At 72.0% G+C, this 21847-nt stretch overlaps 1 protein-coding gene across 1 annotated transcript; it reads right to left on the bottom strand.

Annotated features, from left to right (window-relative positions):
• Window positions 1–1284: 1284 nt before the first annotated feature.
• Window positions 1285–20286, bottom strand: EMILIN1 (elastin microfibril interfacer 1). The gene is made up of 8 exons (XM_065402119.1): window positions 20096–20286; window positions 15567–15692; window positions 10845–11053; window positions 6195–8291; window positions 5788–5895; window positions 4646–4663; window positions 4106–4240; window positions 1285–1625 (listed from the first exon to the last, which is right to left on the bottom strand). Exons 1-8 carry the CDS (start codon window positions 20284–20286, stop codon window positions 1285–1287), a joined length of 3225 nt encoding a protein of 1074 aa, XP_065258191.1.
• Between the last annotated feature and the right edge of the window lie 1561 nt (window positions 20287–21847).

The raw sequence follows: 21847 nt of genomic DNA, 5'->3' as shown, positions 1-21847 counted from the left end.
GGCGGGTGGGTGGGGGCACCCCAAGGTGGCTCTGCCCCTGGCAGTACTGAGGGGCAGCCGTGGGAGGGTTCACCCCACGCCTGGAGCCCCCGCTGCAGCGCCATGCTCAGGGCAGGCTGGGCGCTGGCCTGGCAGTCCTCTCCCGGGGGCTGAGTCAGGCACCCCCGGGCAGCTCGCCCTGCGCCTTGCTCTGGTGAGGAGCTGCCCACGGCACCAGGCTGAGGAACGAGGCGGGGCCACAGGGTACAAAACACTGTGACATTTCTTTATTAATACATGGAATCGATGCCTGGGCAGAGCTGGCCCCTGGGCCAGGGTGGGGCACCGCCGCCCGCAGAGCCGTTCATGGCCCCCTCCTCCCCATGGCTCCCTCAGCCAGGCCCAGCGCGGGCAGTGCTGCCCGCCGGCTCATCTCTGGTGCTGTCTGTGCTGGGAGGGGGCCCGGCGCCGCCCCCCGGGCGCTCTCCGGCCCTGGCGTGGGGGCGGCTGGGGTCTGTGCCTGGGGGCGGTGAGGGGCTGAGCTGGTGAGCAGGAGCTGTGCAGAGGGGCGTGGCAGGCGGGTGCCCCAAGGGTGGGCAGCAGGGCAGGAATGGGCGCGACAGGATGATAAATAACAGGGAGGTGCCCGGTCGATGTGGGTGGGGGAGGGGCCTGGCTTCAGGGGAGGGGGATCCCGGGCCCCGGGCCTGGGGTATCCCTGCAGGGGTCACAGCCTGGAGCCCCCCGCAGCAGCCGGCCGGCCTGCAGGAGACGCGTCTGCCTGAGGCCCCGGCCCTGGCCGGCCCCTGGGGTGCCTTGGTCACGAGCCCCCTGGGCCCCTGCAGCTGGGGGGTAGCTGGGAGCGGCGAGTAGGGTGACCAGATGTCCCGATTTTATAGGGACAGTCCCGATTTTGGGGTCTTTTTCTTATATAGGCTCCTATTACCCCCCCCACCCCGTCTCGATTTTTCACACTTGCTGTCTGGTCACCCTAGCGGCGAGGGACCCGGGCCTGGGAGCCAGGAGCAGGGGGGCGAGGGGGGCTGGGCTCCACGGGGCTCTCGCTGCCCCCTGCACCTGCTGCTGCAGCACGTGGGGGTGGGCTGCCGGCCTGGGCCCCCCTTTTCCCCCCATGCCAGGGAGCCGTGTCTCCTGCAGCGCCTCGGATCCCCCTGCCCCCCAGCGCTGATGGGTCATGGCCTTTGCACCCCCTAGGGCGAGGGCAGGGCTGGAGCAGGATGCAACGCGCCGGAGGCTGGGCTGGGGAGCCCTGGCTCGGCCCCTCCCCTGTGCCGGGGGCAGGGACTAGCCGACCTCGCCCCCCTCGCCCGGGTACAGCAGCACCGCGCTGAAGACGGTGAGCGGCTCGTCGGCGGAGTAGGCCAGCCGGCCCGTCACCAGGTCCACGCAGAGCGGCTCGCCCGCCTCCAGCTGCAGCAGCAGGTTGAAGACGCCCAGGGAGCCGGGGTTGGGCTGGTTCTCGGCCACGGGCTTGTTCTCCAGGCCCTCGGGCTGGTAGCCACCCGAGTCGCTGCGGGCGATGCCCTGGTTGGAGCGCGACAGCACGGCCTCGAGCTGCTCGTTCCGGTGCCCCGTCAGCACGGCGCTGACGAAGTAACGCCCAGCCACGGGCACCGTGAAGATACCTGGGGGGGGGCAGCCCATCAGTGGGGCGGGAGCATCCCCCCAAGGGGGCCCATCACCCCAGGGCACTGCCCCTGGGGGCCAGGGGGGGGGGCTGAGCACGCGATGAGCCCCTGCTACCCTGCCCTGAGCGCCCCACACACAGCCCTGCCAGTGCCCCAATCCCGCCCCACAGCCCCCTGCCAGCCCAGCCCTGAGTTCCCCCCACACAGCTCTGCTAGTGCCCCAATCCCGCCCCACAGCCCCCTGCCAGCCCCGAGTGCCCCACACACAGCTCTGCCAGTGCCCCAATCCCGCCCCACAGCCCCCTGCCAGCCCCGAGTGCCCCACACACAGCTCTGCCAGTGCCCCAATCCTGACCCACAGCCCCCTGCCAGCCCCAAGTGCCCCACACACAGCCCTGCCAGTGCCCCAATCCTGCCCCACAGCCCCCTGCCAGCCCAGCCCTGAGCTCCCCACACACAGCTCTGCCAGTGCCCCAATCCCGCCCCACAGCCCCCTGCCAGCCCCGAGTGCCACACACACAGCTCTGCCAGTGCCCCAATCCCGCCCCACAGCCCCCTGCTACCCCAGCCCCGAGTGCCCCACACACAGCCCTGCCAGTGCCCCAATCCCGCCCCACAGCCCCCTGCCAGCCCCGAGTGCCCCACACACAGCTCTGCCAGTGCCCCAATCCTGACCCACAGCCCCCTGCCAGCCCCGAGTGCCACACACACAGCTCTGCCAGTGCCCCAATCCCGCCCCACAGCCCCCTGCTACCCCAGCCCCGAGTGCCCCACACACAGCCCTGCCAGTGCCCCAATCCCGCCCCACAGCCGCCTGCCAGCCCTGGGCTCCCCACACACAGCCCTGCCAGTGCCCCCAATTCCAAAGCACAGGCCCCTGCTACCCCTGCCCTGGGGTCCCCCCAGCTCAACCAGGGCCCCTCAAGCTCAACCCCCAGCCCTGGGCTCCCCCAAGGCCCAGCACTGCCAGTAATCCTAAATCCGGCCCCCTGCCGGCCCCCTGCTGTCCCCCCCTGAGCCCGAGGGGAGGCACCCTGGCGTGGGGGTGACGTGGACACAGTCACTGCTATGGGGGAGAGGGCTCGGTATGGGGAGCTCCCCTGTGGGGCGTGCTGGCTGTGGGGAGCTTCCCCCGTGGGGTGTGGGGGCGAGGGCTGGCTGTGGGGCGCTCCCCCCGAGGGGTGGAGGGCTGGCCGGGGGGAGCTCCCCCCATGGGGCATGGGGGGGGGCTAGCTGGGGGGAGGGCTGGCTGTGGGGTGCTCCCCCGGTGGGGTGTGGGGGGAGGGCTAGGTGGGGGGAGGGCTGGGCGTGCGGCGTGGGGGGATGGCTAGCCGGAGGGAGCTCCCCCCATGGGGTGTGGATGGGAGGGCTGGCCAGGGGGAGCTCCCCCCATGGGGTGTGGGGGGAGGGCTAGCCGGAGGGAGCTCCCCCCGTGGGGTGTGGATGGGAGGGCTGGCCGGGGGGAGCTCCCCCGTGGGGTGTGGATGGGAGGGCTGGCCGGGGGGAGCTCCCCCGTGGGGTGTGGATGGGAGGGCTGGCCAGAGGGAGCTCCCCCCATGGGGTGTGGATGGGAGGGCTGGCCGGGGGGAGCTCCCCCCGTGGGGTGTGGATGGGAGGGCTGGCCGGGGGGAGCTCCCCCGTGGGGTGTGGATGGGAGGGCTGGCCGGGGGGAGCTCCCCCCGTGGGGTGTGGGGGGAGGGCTAGCCGGAGGGAGCTCCCCCCGTGGGGTGTGGATGGGAGGGCTGGCCGGAGGGAGCTCCCCCCGTGGGGTGTGGATGGGAGGGCTGGCCGGGGGGCGCTCCCCCCGTGGGGTGTGGATGGGAGGGCTGGCCGGGGGGCGCTCCCCCCGTGGGGTGTGGGGGGAGGGCTAGCCGGAGGGAGCTCCCCCCGTGGGGTGTGGATGGGAGGGCTGGCCGGAGGGAGCTCCCCCCGTGGGGTGTGGATGGGAGGGCTGGCCGGGGGGAGCTCCCCCCGTGGGGTGTGGATGGGAGGGCTGGCCGGGGGGAGCTCCCCCCGTGGGGTGTGGATGGGAGGGCTGGCCGGGGGGCGCTCCCCCCGTGGGGTGTGGATGGGAGGGCTGGCCGGGGGGCGCTCCCCCCGTGGGGTGTGGATGGGAGGGCTGGCCGGGGGGAGCTCCCCCCGTGGGGTGTGGATGGGAGGGCTGGCCGGGGGGAGCTCCCCCCGTGGGGTGTGGATGGGAGGGCTGGCCGGAGGGAGCTCCCCCCGTGGGGTGTGGATGGGAGGGCTGGCCGGGGGGAGCTCCCCCCGTGGGGTGTGGATGGGAGGGCTGGCCGGGGGGCGCTCCCCCCGTGGGGTGTGGATGGGAGGGCTGGCCGGGGGGAGCTCCCCCCGTGGGGTGTGGATGGGAGGGCTGGCCGGGGGGCGCTCCCCCCGTGGGGTGTGGATGGGAGGGCTGGCCGGGGGGAGCTCCCCCCGTGGGGTGTGGATGGGAGGGCTGGCCGGGGGGCGCAGCTCACCGGTGTCGGGGTCGTAGGCGTCCCCGTCGTTCACCAGCAGCCTGTCGAAGGGGATGGTTCCGGGCTCCTCGTGCCGGGACGTCAGCGCGGCCGAGAAGGCGATTCTGGGCCCCACGTCCGCCTTGCCCACCGGGCCTGGCACAGAGATGGGGTCAGCATGGTGCCCGTAGGACCCCTCCCCCAGCCTCCTCCCTGCCCCCCAGGCAGCTCTGTGTCCCCCCCAGCTCCTCGCCCATCCCCCCTGCACCCGGGACCCCATCCCATCCCCCGTGTGCCCAGGGCCCCATCCCACCCCCACCTCCCCCCGCGCCCAGGGGCCCCCATCCTGTCACACCCCCAGCTCTCCCTGCCCCCTGCGCCCGGGGCCCCATCCCAGAATGTGCCCAGCTCCTCCACAGCCCCATCCCCCCCCCAGCCAGGCCAGCCCTGTTCTAGCACCAAGAGGCCGAGCCCCACTGCCCATGTGTGGGGCCAGCTCCTGGGGGGTGCAGGGCAGACCCTGCCGCAGGGCAAGTCCCCCATCCCCCCAGCCGGTCTCACCTTGCTCGCCAGGGAACCCTGGAAGAGAAGAGAGGAGAGATGAGCGCAGGATGCTGGGGCTCAGCAGGGCGGGGGGGGGAGCTGTGTGGTGGGGCCGGGGGTAGCGGGGCGAGGGGGTGGCTGTGCAGTGGGGTGGGGGGTAGTGGGGCAGGGGGGAGCTGTGCAGTGGGGTGGGGGGTAGTAGGGTGGGGGGGGAGCTGTGCCTGGCCCCGGGGGGGGGTAGAGGGGTGGGGGTAGCGGGGCGGGGGGGGAGCTGTGCAGTGGGGTGGGGGTAGTGGGGCAGGGGGGAGCTGTGCAGTGGGGTGGGGGGTAGTAGGGTGGGGGGAGCTGTGCCTGGCCCCGGGGGGGGTGGCAGTGCAGTGGGGTAGGGGTAGTGGGGCAGGGGGGAGCTGTGCAGTGGGGTGGGGGTAGCGGGGCGGGGGGGGAGCTGTGCAGTGGGGTGGGGGTAGCGGGGCGGGGGAAGCTGTGCAGTCGGGCCGGGGGTAGTGGGGCAGGGGGGAGCTGTGCGGTGGGGTGGGGGGTAGTAGGGTGGGGGGTGGCAGTGCAGTGGGGGGGGAGCTGTGCCTGGCCCCGGGGGGGGGGTAGAGGGGTGGGGGGGGAGCTGTGCAGTGGGGTGGGGGGGAGCAGGGCGGGGAGGAGCTGTTCATAGGATGGGCAGTAGTGCGGGGGGGGAACTGTGCCTGCCCCCGGGGGGGGGGGGGGGGGATATACAGGGTGAGCACCCAGGAAAGAGGCCCCGGGGCTGGCAGGGGTGTTGGCTCATGGCCTGGGCCAGGTTCTCCTCTGTGGAGAGCTTGGCCCACAGTCCCCAGGGCAGCGGCTCAGGGTCCGTGACCCCCTGGGCACTCGGCCCATTGCTGGGGGACATGTGGGGCACTGCCCCCCGGCACCCCCCCATAGACATCAGCTGTGCCCGGCCGGGATCCCGTGTCTGAGGCTGGTCCCTTGGGCGCGGCGGGCGTGAGGCCGACACCCGTGCGGGTGGTGACTAGGGCGGGCGCGTGCCTGGGCAGGCGGGTGCCAGGCCGTGTGACACCCTCATGAGGCTGCGGCGGGAACCAGAGCCGGGGGGCTGGGGGGGAGCAATGACCCTGCGATGGACCCAGCCACTCTCCTCCCCGTGGGGCAGGGCTGCTCCTCACCTGGGGGTCCCATGGGGCCTTGTTCTCCATCCTTGCCTGCAGGCCCTGCTGGCCCTGGGGGACCCGATCTTCCCATGGGGCCTTCGGGTCCAGGTGGGCCGGGGGGGCCTGCAACAGAACCCAGAGAGTCAGAGCTGCCCCCCCCCGGGCCAATAGGAGCCCAGGGTCCCACCCCACCCCCCTGAGCGTCCCCACGCGGATCGGAGCCCTGTCCCCCCCACCCCCTTGAGCGTCCCCACCCGGATCGGAGCCCTGGGTCCCACCCCCTGAACCAGCCAGTCCCCACCTAGGGCCAATTGGAGCCGTGGGCAGTCCTCAGCCCGGTGCTGTCCCAGCAGCCCCATGGTGCCTGGTCTCCTGCCCCCCCGGTGCCCTGCCCCCCATGCCCGGCGGCGCAGAGGCCGTACCTGCCAGGTCCTGGCGTGTGAGGTTGTGCACCTCGCCCTGCAGGCGCAGCAGGGAGGCGTTGAGGGCGCCCAGGCGGGGGTGGACGGTGCCCAGGCGGGCGTCCTGCAGCTTGTCGAGCAGGGCGCCGTGGGTGCGCAGGGTGCCGTTCACCTCCTGCAGGCAGCCCCACAGCCCCGTCACGTGCTTGCTCAGCCCCTCCTTGACCTTGCGCAGGCTGCCGGAGACGGCGTCCAGCCGCTCGCAGACGCCCTCCAGCTTGGCCAGCCGCTGCTCCAGGCCGCCGGCCGCGCGCCGGCACTCCCCGGCCTCGCCCCGCAACGTGCCGCCCAGGTGGTGCAGCTGGCGCGTCACCCCCTCCAGCCGCTCCTCGCTCTCGGCCGCGCGCTCCGTGGCCTCGGCCTGCACCTTGTTGATCTCGGCGATGATGCGGTCCTTGGTGGAGCCCAGCTCGTGGAGGTCGGTCTGGTGCTTGTCCACGGTGGTCTGCAGCCCGCGCAGCGTGTCGTTCAGGGAGCTGAAGCTCAGGATCACCTCGGACAGCTCGCCCTGCAGCGACTTCAGGTCCACGGCCGACGTGCCCCCGAAGACGCTGAAGCCGTCCAGGGGCTTGTGGGCCTCCACGGGCTCCCGGCCCTGCTCCGGCTTCCTGGGCAGCAGCGGGCAAGCGCAGGCCACCACCTCCCCGCGCAGCCGGCCCACCTCGTCCTGCAGGGCGGCACAGGCCTGGCTGCAGCCGCGCTGCTCGGCCCGCACCGCGCCACTCAGCCCCCGCAGCTCGGCCTCCAGCTGGCCCAGCCGCGCCCCCGTGCGGTTGAAGAAGAGCGCCAGGTCCTTGGCGGTAGGGTCGGTGGCGCTGCCCCCCGTGCCCAGCAGCTGGGTCTCCAGCTTGCCGATCTCAGCCACCAGGCGCACTAGTGACTCCCCGTTCGCCCCCACCAGCTCCCGCAGCTTCTTCCCCTCGGCCTGCAGGGCCCGCACGGAGCCGGCCAGCCCGACCCCGGAGCTGCCGAGCTGGTGCACGTTGGAGCCCAGGGTGCGCAGCTGCCCTTCGTTATCCTGCACCCGGCGCTCCAGGTCACTGAGGATGTTGCTGATCTGGGAGTCCTGGCTGCCCAGAGAGGGGGCGTGGGGCGTGGGGCAGGGCTGGCTGCACCCCACGCCCTGGCCCTGCAGCTCCATCAGCACAGCCCCACTCTGAGCCACGCTGTCCTTCAGCGTCTCCACGTCCTGGCTCAGGTTGGCCAGGGCCTGGTGAACGTGGCCCTGGAAGCCGCTCAGCTGGCCGGCCACATTGGCGAGCTCCCCCTCGGCCCCGCTGAGCCGCCCGCTCAGCTCCCCCACCAGCTGGCTGGGCAGGTGGGGCTGCTGCTGGGCGTAGTGCTCCTCCAGGCTGCGCTGGGTGGCGTTCAGACGCCTCTCCACCTCCGCCAGCCGGCCCCGCCCCGCCCCCGCCGGCTCCAGACCAGCCAGCTCGTGGTCCAGGCGCCCGTTGAGCATGGTGAAGGAGCCAGAGACGCTGTCCAGCCTCCGCTCCAGGTCACCCATCCTGCCGCGCAGCTCGTCCAGCTGGGAGCAGCAGGCCGTGGGCAGGCGCCCCGCCAGGCCGCTCACGTGCCGCTGGATGCTCTCCACCGCCTCCCGGTTCCGCTGGTCCACAGAGCTGATGAGTTTCTCCAGGCCCCGCATGCGCTCGCGGTCCTCGGCCTGCTGCCGCCGCAGCCCCTCGCTGCCCGCCAGGCAGGCAGCGCAGGACTCCTGCACCCGCCGCTCCACCTCCTGCAGGAGCAGCGCCCCTCCCTGCGGGGCCCCCGGCCCCTGCCCGGGCCCCTGCCCGTTGCTCAGGTTGGTCAGCTCGGCGTCGTGGCTGGAGATGCGGTTGTCCAGGTGCTGCAGATGCCTCTGGATCTTGTTGAGGGTCTCCTTCATCTCGGGCTGGGCGGCCGCATCGGCCAGCTGCTTCCCATTGAGCGAGAGCTCCACCGCCTTGCTCCCCTCCTGCAGCAGCTTCTCCGTGGTGGCCTGCAGGTCCTCCAGCTGCTTGCTCAGGGTCTGCACCTTCTCCTCCAGCTGCTTCACCTTCTCCGCATCTCCCCGGCCTGCAGAGCAGAGCGCACTGAGCCGGGCCCCCCCAGCCCCCCCACACCCCCAGCCTGCAGAGCACTGAGCCGGGCCCCCCCCAGCCCCCCCACACCCCCAGCCTGCAGAGCAGAGCACTGAGCTGGGCCCCCCCAGCCCCCCCACACCCCCAGCCTGCAGAGCAGAGCACTGAGCTGGGCCCCCCCCAGCCCCCCCCACACCCCCAGCCTGCAGAGCACTGAGCCGGGCCCCCCCCAGCCCCCCCACACCCCCAGCCTGCAGAGCACTGAGCCGGGCCCCCCCCAGCCCCCCCACACCCCCAGCCTGCAGAGCAGAGCACTGAGCTGGGCCCCCCCAGCCCCCCCCACACCCCCAGCCTGCAGAGCAGAGCACTGAGCTGGGCCCCCCCCAGCCCCCCCCCACACCCCCAGCCTGCAGAGCAGAGCACTGAGCTGGGCCCCCCCAGCCCCCCCACACCCCCAGCCTGCAGAGCAGAGCACTGAGCCGCCCCCCCCAGCCCCCCCCACACCCCCAGCCTGCAGAGCAGAGCACTGAGCCGCCCCCCCCAGCCCCCCCACACCCCCAGCCTGCAGAGCAGAGCGCACTGAGCCGGGTCCCCCCCAGCCCCCCCACACCCCCAGCCTGCAGAGCAGAGCACTGAGCCGCCCCCCCAGCCCCCCCACACCCCCAGCCTGCAGAGCAGAGCACTGAGCCGCCCCCCCACACCCCCAGCCTGCAGAGCAGAGCACTGAGCCGCCCCCCCCAGCCCCCCCAAACCCCCAGCCTGCAGAGCAGAGCACTGAGCCGCCCCCCCCCCCCAGCCGGGCTCCCCCCAGCCCCCCCCCCACACCCCCAGCCTGCAGAGCAGAGCACTGAGCCGGGCCCCCCCCAGCCGGCCTCCCCCAACCCCCCCCCCACACCCCCAGCCTGCAGAGCAGAGCACTGAGCCGGGTCCCCCCCAGCCCCCCCACACCCCCAGCCTGCAGAGCAGAGCGCACTGAGCCGCCCCCCCCAGCCCCCCAACACCCCCAGCCTGCAGAGCAGAGCACTGAGCCGCCCCCCCCAGCCCCCCCACACCCCCAGCCTGCAGAGCAGAGCACTGAGCTGGGCCCCCCCAGCCCCCCCCACACCCCCAGCCTGCAGAGCAGAGCACTGAGCCGCCCCCCCCAGCCGGGCTCCCCCCAGCGCCCCCCCCCCACACCCCCAGCCTGCAGAGCAGAGCACTGAGCCGGGCCCCCCCAGCCCCCCCCCACCCCCAGCCTGCAGAGCAGAGCACTGAGCCGGGCCCCCCCAGCCTGCAGAGCAGAGCACTGAGCCGGGCCCCCCCAGCCCCCCCCCACCCCCAGCCTGCAGAGCAGAGCACTGAGCTGGGCCCCCCCCAGCCTGCAGAGCAGAGCACTGAGCTGGGCCCCCCCAGCCCCCCCACACCCCCAGCCTGCAGAGCAGAGCACTGAGCCGCCCCCCCAGCCCCCCCCGCACCCCCAGCCTGCAGAGCAGAGCACTGAGCTGGGCCCCCCCAGCCCCCCCACACCCCCAGCCTGCAGAGCAGAGCACTGAGCCGCCCCCCCCAGCCCCCCCCCCGCACCCCCAGCCTGCAGAGCAGAGCACTGAGCCGGGCCCCCCCAGCCCCCCCCGCACCCCCAGCCTGCAGAGCAGAGCACTGAGCCGGGTCCCCCCCAGCCCCCCCACACCCCCAGCCTGCAGAGCAGAGCACTGAGCCGCCCCCCCCAGCCCCCCCACACCCCCAGCCTGCAGAGCAGAGCACTGAGCCGCCCCCCCCAGCCCCCCCAAACCCCCAGCCTGCAGAGCAGAGCACTGAGCCGCCCCCCCCCCAGCCGGGCTCCCCCCAGCCCCCCCCCCACACCCCCAGCCTGCAGAGCAGAGCACTGAGCCGGGCCCCCCCAAACCCCCCCCACCCCCAGCCTGCAGAGCAGAGCACTGAGCCGGCCCCCCCCCCACCCCCCCCCACACCCCCAGCCTGCAGAGCAGAGCACTGAGCCGGGCCCCCCCCCACACCCCCAGCCTGCAGAGCAGAGCGCACTGAGCCGGGCCCCCCCAGCCCCCCCCGCACCCACAGCCTGCAGAGCAGAGCAGAGCACTGAGCCGCCCCCCCCAGCCGGGCTCCCCCCAGCCTCCCCCACACCCCCAGCCTGCAGAGCAGAGCACTGAGCCGGGCCCCCCCCAGCCAGACATGGCCCTGGCCATCACCCCCAGCTGAGGTGAGGCTGTGGGTCCCTTGTCCTGGCCCCCAAGCCTTCGGGGTGCAGTTGCTCCAGGTGGCCACCGGCCGCTCTCACCCGTAGAGATGGGGGGTCCTAGCATGCAATGGGGCCTGGCGCGCAGGCAAGAGGGAGCATTGCATGCTGGGAGTGGGGCTTGAGGCCAGCGCAGTCTGGAGGGCAAAGGGAGGGGGCGCTGGGGAGCAGGGGCAGCCGAGAGACTCCACAACTCTGCCCCCAACCAGGCCCCCCCACACCTTCCCTCTCTGGTCCTCACCCCAGCGCCCCCCCACCTCACCTCTCCCCACACAAACCTGGCTCCCCCCCCCCCCCCCGTCCCCAAGCCATCGGTACCTTCTCCGCCCAGGCCGCTCAGGGGGTTCCCAAAGCCGGAGAGCGTGGGGCGGCTGGGCTTAGGGCGCGGGCGGGTGGTGGTGAGAGGGGGGCCCTGGGCTGGCCCCTCCAGGCAGTCGTCACCCGAGTAGCCGTGGCAGCATTTCCACTCCATGTCCGACACCGTCTTATAGGCCACCTTGTAGCGGGGCCGCAGGTAACTGCGGTACCTGCAGGGAGAGGGAGAGCGGGTGAGACGCCGGCGCTGCCCACCGGGGGGCGCCGCCCTGCCCAGTGCTGATAGCGGGTGAGACACCGGCGCTGCCCACCAGGGGGCGCCGCCCTGCCCCGTGCTGATAGCGGGTGAGACACTGGCGCTGCCCACCGGGGGGCGCTGCCCTGCCCCGTGCTGATAGCGGGTGAGACCCCGTGCTGATAGCGGGTGAGATGCCAGCGCTGCCCACTGGGGGGCGCCGCCCTGCCCCGTGCTGATAGTGGGTGAGACGCCGGCGCTGCCCACCAGGGGGCGCCACCCTGCCCCGTGCTGATAGCGGGTGCGACCTTCCTCTGCCAGCCTGACGAGCCCTGCAGGGAGCCGGCTTGGCCGGGAGTCTCCTGGAACCAGGCTCCACCTCCCAGCAGCTGCTGAAGCCAAAGCAGGAGATTTTTGGCACTAAAAGTCCGGTGGCGCAGTGGGGCTAAGGCAGGCCCCTGCTTACCCTGGCTCCGTGCCGCTCCCAGTAGCGACCGGCATGTCTGGCAGCGGCTCCTAGGCAGAGGCGGGGCCAGGGGGTCTCCGTATGCTGCCCCCGCCCCGAGCGCTGACTCCGCGGTTCCCATTGGCCGGGAACGGGGAACCGCAGTCAGTGGTCGCTGCAGGGGCGGTGCCTGCAGGCAGGGGCAGCGCATGGAGCCGCCTGGCCGCCCCTGAGCCTAGGAGTCACTGCCGGACATGCCACCGCTTCTGGGACCCACCCGAGGTAACCACCGTCCGCCAGGAGCCTGCACCCCTCACCCCCTCCTGCACCCCAACCCCTGCCCCAGGCTCAGCCCGGAGCTCCCTCCCACACTCCGAACCCCGCGGCTCCAGTCCAGAGCCTGCAGCCCCTCTGACACCCCAACCCCCTGCCCCAGCCCAGTGAAAGTGAGGGAGGGTGAGGGAGAGCGAGTGATGGAGGGAGGGGGGCTGGAGAGTGGGGTGGGGCCTCAGAGAAAGGGCAGGGCAGGGGCGAGGCCTTGGAGAAGGGGGTGGAGCAAGTGTGTTTAGGTTTGTGCGATTAGAGTTGGCAACCCATTGGACTATAACCTATGGACTATTTCTAAAAGGACTTTTGGCAACTACAAGCTCACCTCTGCTATGTGTCTGAACCTCAAGAATTGAATTCAAGTCTGTAGATTGATCTTTTAACCAACACTCGCTCTCTTTTCTTTTTTAATAAATTTTAGCTTAGTTAATAAGAATTGGCTATAGCGTGTATTTTGGGTAAGATCTAAGTTATAATTGGACCTGGGTATGTGGCTGATCCTTTGGGGTTGGAAGAACCTTTTCTTTTATATGACGAGATAAGATTTTCAGTAATCATCATCATATCTGACGTGTGTGTCTGGACGGAGGCCTGAGGCTGGGCACTTTAAGGGAACTGCGTTGTTTGGACTTCTGAGTAACCAGTGCGGTCCTATAGAAGCTGTTTTGTGCTGGTTGGTAAACCTAAGTATTGGAAGATCCACCAGCGTTTGGGGTTTGTCTGCCCCGGTCTGTTTGCAGTTCGCCCTGATTGAGTGACCTCAGCTGGCTCCCACGGGCAGCACCGTCACCCCCCGCCCAGGTACTTACACCCTGGGATCAAGTCCCCCCTGAGCCTTCCCTTTGAGAATCTAAGTCCAGCAGAAACATTCTAATCATAGAAAACTGAACACACTAGCCCCTCCCTCTGCCCTGCCCCTTCCATGAGGCCACACCCCTTCTCCCAGGCCATGCCCCCCCTCTTCCATTTCCCCTCCCTCTGTCACTCACCCTCACTCACTTGCTCATTTTCACCAGGCTGGGGCAGGGGGTTTGGGTGCAGGAGGGGGTGAGGGCTCTGGCTGGGCGGTGCGGGCTCTGGGGTGGGGCCGGGGATGAGGGGTTTGGGGTGCGGGAGGGGGCTCAGGGCTGGGGCAGGGGGTTGCGGTGCAGGAGGGGGGTGAGGGCTCTGGCTGGGGGTGCGGGCTCTGGGCTGGGGCCACGGATGAGGGGTTTGGGGTGCGGGAGGGGGCTCAGGGCTGGGGCAGGGGGTGGGGGGCGGGAGGGAGTTTGGGTGCAGGAGGGGGCTCAGGGCTGGGGCAGGGGGTTGCGGTGCAGGAGGGGGTGAGGGCTCTGGCTGGGGGTGCGGGCTCTGGGGTGGGGCCGGGGATGAGGGGTTTGGGGTGTGGGAGGGGGCTCCAGGCTGGAGCAGGGGGGTTGGGGGCGGGAGGGAGTTTGGGTGCAGGAGGGGGCTCAGGGCTGGGGCAGGGGGTTGCGGTGCAGGAGGAGGTGAGGGCTCTGGCTGGGGGTGCGGGCTCTGGGGTGGGGCCGGGGATGAGGGGTTTGGGGTGCGGGAGGGGGCTCAGGGCTGGGGCAGGGGGTGGGGGGCAGGAGGGAGTTTGGGTGCAGGAGGGGGCTCAGGGCTGGGGCAGGGGGTGGGGGGCAGGAGGGAGTTTGGGTGCAGGAGGGGGCTCAGGGCTGGGGCAGGGGGTTGCGGTGCAGGAGGGGGTGAGGGCTCTGGCTGGCGGTGCGGGCTCTGGGCTGGGGCCACGGATGAGGCGTTTGGGGTGTGGGAGGGGGCTCCAGGCTGGAGCAGGGGGGTTGGGTGCAGGAGGGGGTGAGGGCTCTGGCTGGGCGGTGCGGGCTCTGGGGTGGGGCCGGGGATGAGGGGTTTGGGGTGTGGGAGGGGGCTCAGGGCTGGGGCAGGGAGTTGCGGTGCAGGAGGGGGTGAGGGCTCTGGCTGGGGGTGCGGGCTCTGGTCTGGGGCCACGGATGAGGGGTTTGGGGTGTGGGAGGGGGCTCCAGGCTGGAGCAGGGGGGTTGGGTGCGGGAGGGAGTTTGGGTGTAGGAGGGGGCTCAGGGCTGGGGCAGGGGGTTGGGGTGCAGGAGGAGGTGAGGGCTCTGGCTGGGCGGTGAGGGCTCTGGGGTGGGGCCGGGGATGAGGGGTTTGGGGTGCGGGAGGGGGCTCAGGGCTGGGGCAGGGGTGTGGGGTGCGGGAGAGGGTGAGGGGTACAGGCTCCAGGCAGCACTTACCTCATGCGGCTCCCAGGAAGCGGCATCACGTCCCTCTGGCTCGTAGGTGGCCGTGAGCAGCTCGGCAGGTGCCGCCCCCACAGCTCCCATTGGCTGCGGTGCCCCGTGGCTGCCCCTACGCCTGGGAGCTGGAGGAACATGCCGGCTGCTTCCGGGAGCCGCGCAGAGCCGGGTGGGGAGCCTGCCAGCCCTGTGCCAACTACCAGAGCTGCCAGAGACCCTTTCTGACCCCATGTCCTGGTGAAACCCGGCCGCCTAACACCCTGGGCAGAGCCGCTGCGGCGCGACCCCTCGGGAACGAAGGCTCTGGGTCCCCAACATTCCCAGCTGAACGTTGCCTCAGGGCAGCTTTGGAAAAATGCTGCTTTTAGCCCGTTTCCGTTCAATGCCACAAGCCCAGAACCGGGCCCCTCACCCTGGCAAAGCTTTTTTCACTTCCCCTCAATGTGTTGGGAGTTTACGTTTACACAGCCCTGCTCTGTCTTGGTTTTGCGTCTGCGGCTGCCTGCTGGCACTGCCGGGTCCTGGGGCGGTGCGGGGCTGACCGGGTTCTCCTGGAGTCGCTCATTGGCAGCCAGGTTTTCTAACCCTCTGATCCTTCCCCGGGCTCTTCCCTGATCCTCCTCCATCGGTGGGCACCAGGCCTGGACCCAGGACCCCAGCAGTGGTCGCATTGGTGCCCCATACATAGCGAGGCCACAGGGCTCACCCTGGAGGAAGGGTGAGACCCCTGGGGGACCTGGCCCATGGGAAGGCTCCTCCCAGAGGCCAACCCCGTGGGGCCGTGACGGGCAAACAGCGCCATGGAAATAGGTACCTCTGGGACCGGGCCAGGGCTGCTGTGTCTGGAATAGTTCCCAGACATCCCCACTAGGGGCGCCCTGCACATCCCCTTGGGGCACTGGATGGGGCCAGCTGCAGCTGCTGTCTCTGGGTCCCCTGCTCTGCCCGCTGCGTCCAGGGACAGGGCGATGCCAGGCTGCCTGGCCTCGTTCCCTCCATGGAGACCAGGACCCCCACCAGGCATCAGCCACGCACCCTACCCCACGCCTCTGCTCTGCAGGCGCCCAACTGCCCGGCAAGGGCCCCCAGATTCCCCTCTACCCCTCCCACCCCCACTCCCCTCCTTTCCCTCCCCAGGGTCAGTCCTCCCATCTCTCGCCGGCCCCCCCACGGCACTCAGAGGTCATTGAGCTTCCGTCCGCTGGCAGCTCCCTGCCCCCCAGTCCCTCCCCCCACCCCACAGAGCAGCACAAGGCCCCAGCCCAGAACATCTGTATCTTGGCCAGGACAGAGCCAGGCGCAGGGGCTAAGCACACAAGGCCCTGCCGGTTCCCGGCCTGCAGCCCCCTGCACCCCCGAGCCCTGCCAGTGCCCCTCACTCCCGACCTGCAGCCCCTGCTGTCCCAGCCCTGGGCTCCCCCCAGCCCTGCCGGTGCCCCTCACTCCCGACCCACAGTCCCCGGGGCCCTTGCCCCCACACTCACGTCACAATGCGCGGGCACTGGAGCTGCCCCCATCCGCAGGGCTGGTAGTCGGGTTTGACGAAGGTGTCCACGCCGTCCTCCACCACGCAGCTCACCGTGCGCGTCACCACGTAGGCGCACCAGTTCCTGCAGCAGGCGTGAGCGTCAGGCCCAGCAGGCACAAGATGCATTCCCCCCCCCACGTACAGCGACACCCCCCCCCCCCAGTGCAGCGAGCCCCCCCCTTCCCCCCAGTGCAGCGAGCCCCCACCGTACACTTCGCCCCGCCGGGAGCTGTTAATGGGACCATGAGCCTGTTACAAGCCCTCCCCCTCCCTTTGATCTCTGCCCTGCCCCAGTGCCCCTGGCAGCAGCCAGCCCCTTTGATCACAGAGGGGAACCAGCAGGGTCAGGAGCAGGGTGACTCAGGGGAGGGGGGCAGGAGGTGCCTTGGCCCCCCCACCGCCCGAGCCTCCCAGGAACTTGGGGCAAAGGCCAATTCTGCCCCCCCACCTCTCCAGCCCAGAGTCGTCTCCGCCAGGCGGGTGGCTGCCAGGCCCCTACTGCACTGTGGGGTGACAGCAGGACTGTCTGCCCCACTGGGGCTCTGACTGCAGGAACCCACTGGCTGGGGGGCTGGGGCAGGGCTAGCCCTGGCACCAGGGGGCATTTGGGCGGGTGGGGGCAGGCTGTGCCAGGGGCCCATGAGGTGATTCCCATGGGGCACCCCCAGCCAGCCCCATCTCCTTGTGGGTTCAATGGGGCCCAGCCCTTTCCCAGGCAGCTCCCTGCTCCCAGCCTGGGGTCTCCCCTGAGCCCCCGAGCCACTGCCCTGTCTCCCCGGGGCCAGCGAGGGGCCCAGGCCGCAGCCACCAGCTCTGACTGCGCCAGCCCAGGCCAAACCGGCTACAGCCCGTTCCCTGAGTCCCGGCCCTGAGCAGCTGGAGCCGGGCTGGTTAATCATTGCAGGTCTGGGGGGGCTGGGCCAGCGGGGGGGGGGGGGCATAGAGCTGCCTCATGGGCCCTGGCTGCCATGAAAACAGGGGGAGTCTGGGGGCTCTGGGGAGGCTGGGCCCCTGCCCGTCCCCTGCATAGCTCTGGGGGCGTAGCCCCCCCCCACCATGCTGCAGGGAGACACCCCCCCGGTGCTGGCAGTTCGGGGTGGGGGGGAGACTTTCTGGTGAGCAAACACAGACCCAGACGGGGGTCAGGGCGGGGGGCTCAGCAAAGGGCTCTGCGCTCCCAGACCCGGCTGTCGCTCCTGGCGTGTTCCCGGGGCCTGGCGGGATCCCAGCCTCCCTCCCAAATTCCTGCTCTTGGACACAAGCCGCTTCCCTTCCTGTCCCGAGTGCGGGGCTGCCCCGCGCCTGTGGCCTGCTCTCCCCCCCCACCGCAGCTGGGACTCCCCGGCCCCACGGGGTGTCCTACAGAGCAATGCCCCCCCCTGCGCTGGGCACGGACCTGCCGGGGGGTCCCTGCGTCGCCAGGGTGGGGGCGTCCCTGCCCCAGAGAGCAGCCCATGGGGCCAAGATGGGCCCGGGTGGTGCGCAGAGCTACTCTTGGCCCAGTCCCCTCTGGCAGGCACCGAACGGGCCAGGCAGAGCCATGGGGCCAGGCCAGGCTGGGGAGCGAGGGGGGCCTGTCCATGTCCTGTGGGTCACTAAGCCCCCCCAACCCCTCCTCCTGTCACAGCTTTGCGGGGAGCCCGGCCAGCTGCTCCCTGCCCAGGGTTCCCCACAGGAGCGCCGGGCACTGCACCCCCACCCCCTGCCAGCCCCTGGGGCGTCTGGCTGCCCCACCACCTCCCCGGGCTGGGTGGGGCTGGGTCCCGCTCTGCCCCACCCGGCTGAGGCTGCCCCGGGGCGCTGGCAGGGGCTGCCCGCTGCAGGTGGCACAGCCCTTGCCGGGAACACGGTGCCCAGCGAGGCCGAGGGTCCCGCCCCCGGGCGGCTGCCCTGGCCCCACCACTGATGTGGCTGCATCTCAGCAGAGACGCAAGAGCCATGGCCAGAGTCAGCCGCCCCCTTGCCCGGGAGTGCCCCTCCCCCTACCCTCCGACAGTGCCCCCCATCCCCCTGCCCGACAGAGCCCCCATCCCCCTGCCCCCGACAGAGCCCCCATCCCCCTGCCCCCGACAGAGCCCCCCATCCCCCTGAGCCCAACAGTGCCCCCCATCCCCCTGAGCCCGACAGTGCCCCCATCCCCCTGCCTCCGACAGAGCCCCCATCCCCTGCCCCCGACAGTGCCCCCATACCCCTGCCCAACAGTGCCCCCCTCCCCCTGCCTCCGACAGTGCCCCCCATCCCCCTGCCCAACAGTGCCCCCCTCCCCCTGCCTCCGACAGTGCCCCCCATCCCCCCGCCCCCCGACAGTGCCCCCCATCCCCCTGCCCCTGACAGTGCCCCCATCCCCCTGCCCGACAGAGCCCCCATCCCCCTGCCCCCGACAGTGCCCCTCCCCCTGCCCGACAGAGCCCCCATCCCCCTGCCCCTGACAGTGCCCCCCATCCCCCTGAGCCCAACAGTGCCCCCCATCCCCTGCCCCCGACAGTGCCCCCCATCCCCCTGAGCCCAACAGTGCCCCCCATCCCCCTGAGCCCGACAGTGCCCCCATCCCCCTGCCCCCGACAGTGCCCCCATCCCCCTGCCCAACAGTGCCCCCCTCCCCCTGCCTCCGACAGTGCCCCCCATCCCCCTGCCCCCGACAGTGCCCCCATCCCCCTGCCCAACAGTGCCCCCCTCCCCCTGCCTCCGACAGTGCCCCCCATCCCCTGCCCCCGACAGTGCCCCCCATCCCCCTGAGCCCGACAGTGCCCCCATCCCCCTGCGCCCGACAGTGCCCCTCCCCCTGCCCCCCGACAGTGCCCCCATCCCCCTGCCCCCCGACAGTGCCCCCCTCCCCCTTGACATAGTCCCCGCACAGAGCCTCCCCGCCCCCTTGCCAGAGCCCCCCTCCCCGGTCACAGGCTCCATCTGGCTGCAGCTCCACACGCCCTGGGCCCCTCTCGCTCGGGGCTGGCGTGGGGCCAGCCCAGGCCAGGCTCACGCAGCGCTTCCCCATTGCCCCCCACCCCAGGCTGCCGCGGGCGCCCCGAGAGCAGGACACATGGGGTTGCCTGGGCCTGGCCTGTGGGGCAGGGGCCAGTCGTTGCTCCAGAGCCCCCCAGCGCCCCTGTCAACGCACTGCAGCCGTGGGGGGCCCCCGGCCCGGGGGCCACATCCCCTCCCCTGCCCCCCACGGAGCCTCCCCCACACGCGGGTGGTCACCCCTCGCCCCCCCAAGCACCCCCCCACCAGACACACGTGCTGCTGAGAATGTCCACGCACAGCCGAGCCCCCCGCCTCCCTCCCCCTGCTCCCCCCACCACCCTCCCCACCCTCCCCTCTGCCCCCCACTCCTCGTGTCCCCTGGCTCCCCCACCCACCCACTCCTCCCTCCCCCACTCCCCCATCTCCCTCCCTCCCCACTCACCCTCCCCCCTGCCCCCCACTCCTCCCTCCCCCTGCTCCCCCCACCACCCTCCCCTCTGCCCCCCACTCCTCATGCCCCTGGCTCCCCCACCCACCCACTCCTCCCTCCCCCCGCTCCCCCATCTCCCTCCCTCCCCACTCACCCTGCCCCCCACGCCTCCCTCCCCTCTGCCCCCCACTCCTCATGCCCCTGGCTCCCCCACCCACCCACTCCTCCCTCCCCCGCTCCCCCACCTCCCTCCCTCCACACTCACCCTCCCCCCTGCCCCCCACTCCTCCCTCCCCCTGCTCCCCCCACCTCCCAATCCCCCCACATTGCCAACTCCTCCCTACCCCCCGCCCCCCCACACCACACCTCCCTCCCCCCGCCCCGGTCTGAGGCTCTCCATGTGCCTCACAATCAGGAATCTGCGCATGTCCCAGGTCAGTGTCACTCCCCCACTCTGTGCCTGGGGAAACTGAGGCACAGAGCAGGGCTGTGACCCACCTGAGGCGGCACTGTGCCCAGGGGCTGCCAGATAGACCCCACCCCAAAGTGACCTGGCCCCAAGATGCGCCGCCCTCAGCCACGGCTGACTCCTGCAGCAGCTGGGCCGAACCCCACAAAATGCGCCATAGGGAGACTGGTCCCCCTGTCCTGGGGGGTCCCCAGGGTGCCCCCTCCAGCCCAGGCACCTCCCTGGCACGCTCCTCGTCTCCATGGGGTGGGGGAGCCCCCGGGTGCTCTCTCAGCTCTCTGTGCTGGGACCTCTTGTCCAAGGCCAGATGGGGTTCCCCAGGGTGCCCCTCGGGGCCCACAGCCGCCCTCCCGCTCCAGGTCACCGAGCTCCCTGCCTCCAGCGAGCGGGGCCTCTGGGGCCAGGCCCCACAGTGCCCCCGGGCTGCCAAGGCTCACACTGAGATGCCCCCTGCCCCACAGGCCCAGGCCCCTCGGCATCCCCGGCCCCTGGGCCAGAGGGGCAGGGTAAGCGCCCCACGGCTGCCCCGGGCTCAGCTCTCAGCTGTGGGACCAGCCTACCCTCACACACTCTGCCAGTGGCGCCCGCCTGCCCCTGCCCCTGCCCCGGCGCGGCCCCTTACCTGTGCCGGCTGGCGGGCCGGGCGCCTGGCTGTGCCTGCGGGCTCCCCTGGGCAGCGGGGGCCGGGCCCTGGCCCTGGCTCAGGGGCACGGCCCCCCCGGTGTAGAGGCTGTAGCGGGGCGGGTAGTTGGCGGCCCAGGCCACCCCAGCCAGGAGGCAGCAGAGGCTGCCCCAGAGCCACCCCACGGCCATGCTGGGCGCGAAGGCGTCGGGCCGTCCCGCTCAGCTGCTCATGGTTCAGCCTCGGCTCCCCTCGCCATCCACACGTCCCCACGCTGGGGCTGGCCTCTCCTCCACCCTCCCCCTCCAGCGCCTGGGCCGGCCCCTCCAGCTGTCAGCCCCGCCCGCCCCCCACTTCCTGCCTCCCCCCAGCCCGGCCTGGCTCAGCGCCCCCACCCCACCCCACCCAGGGCCACCTTGGCCCCTGCGAGGGGCTTTTCTGCAGCTCCAGGTCCTGCTCCCCCCAGCCCGCCCCCTCCCCCGCCCAGCTCCGCAATCACATCTGCTTCTCGTTAAGGCCCCGACGGGACAGGGGGAGAAAACACAGAGAACGGGAAAAGCAAGAGAGGCCGGGCAGGGGGCCAGGACGGCAAGCGCTACTGAGTGGGGCCCCTGCCGGGCCTGGGCCCAGCCCCGCCGCAGCAACCCCGGCTCTGCCACGGGACCCCCAGTCCTGCCCCAGCCCCCCACAGCCCCACCACGGCACCCCCAGCCCTGTCCCGGCACCCCCCAGCCCTGCCCCGGCATCCCCAGCCCTGTCCCGGCACCCCCCAGCCCTGCCCCGGCACCCCCAGTCCTGCCTCGGCCCCCCACAGCCCTTCCACACACTCCCCAGCCCCGCCACGGCACCCACCGCCCTGCCCCGGCACCCCCAGCCCTTGTCCCAGCACCCCACAGCCCTGCCCCAGCATCCCCAGCCCTGCCACGGGACCCCCAGCCCTTGTCCGGCACCCCACAGCCCTGCCCCAGCATCCCCAGCCCTGCCCTGGCACTCCCAGCCCTGTCCCGGCACCCCCAGCCCCACTCTGGCACTCCCACCGCCCTTCCACGGCACTCCCCAGCCCCGCCACGGCACCCCCAGCCCTGTCCCGGCAGCCCACAGCCCTGCCCCAGCACCCCCAGTCCTTCCACGCCCCCCCCAGCCCTGCCCCAGCCCCCCAGCCCTTCCATGGTACCCCAGCCCCACCACGGCACCCCCAGCCCTGTCCCGGCACCCCCAACCCTGTCCTGGCACCCCACAGCCCTGGCCCAGCACCCCCAGCCCCGGCACCCCCCAGCTCTGCCCCGGCACCCCCAGCCCTGCCACGGGACCCCCAGTCCTGCCCTGGCACCCCCAGCCCTGCCACGGGACCCCCAGTCCTGCCCCGGCATGCCACAGCCCTGCCACGGCACCCCCGAACCCTGCCCCGGCACCCCCCAGCCCCACTCTGGCACCCCACACCTCGTGCCACTGCTGGGATACAGGCCATGTGGTTCAGTCTCTTGGCACCCCTAGGCAGCCCTGGTGCAGATTCTGGCCCAGCAGAGAGGGCTGCAGCCCTGACCCGGCGTGGGGCTGGCGCTGGCCCGTTCCCTCCCCAGGACTCGCTGATTTCCCCGGCATCCCTGGGCCTGCCGAGCTGCCAATGCGCTGGTGACCTCTGACCCCAGGCTCCTGAGTGCCCCCCGGGTGCCTGGCTGAGTGCAGGGCTGGGACCAGGTTCATGGTCGGGGGGGGGGGGGAGGACTCTGACCCGGCCCCCAACTACGTCCC

Source organism: Emys orbicularis, chromosome 3 (genome assembly GCF_028017835.1).
Source record: "Emys orbicularis isolate rEmyOrb1 chromosome 3, rEmyOrb1.hap1, whole genome shotgun sequence".
Classification (NCBI taxonomy): domain Eukaryota; kingdom Metazoa; phylum Chordata; order Testudines; family Emydidae; genus Emys; species Emys orbicularis.
This window is presented reverse-complemented; position numbering and strand designations above follow the sequence as displayed.

What these genes read in the sequence shown, in the direction of transcription:
- EMILIN1 (XM_065402119.1), bottom strand. Translation starts at nt 20,286, where the DNA reads ATGGCCGTGGGGTGGCTCTGGGGCAGCCTCTGCTGCCTCCTGGCTGGG. An exon ending in CAGTGCCCGCGCATTGTGAC is followed by an intron (nt 11,054 to 15,566) that starts GTGAGTGTGGGG and finishes CTCTCCCTGCAG; the next exon opens with GTACCGCAGTTACCTGCGGC. An exon ending in CGCCTACGACCCCGACACCG is followed by an intron (nt 1,626 to 4,105) that starts GTGAGCTGCGCC and finishes GCCCCCCCCCAG; the next exon opens with GTATCTTCACGGTGCCCGTG.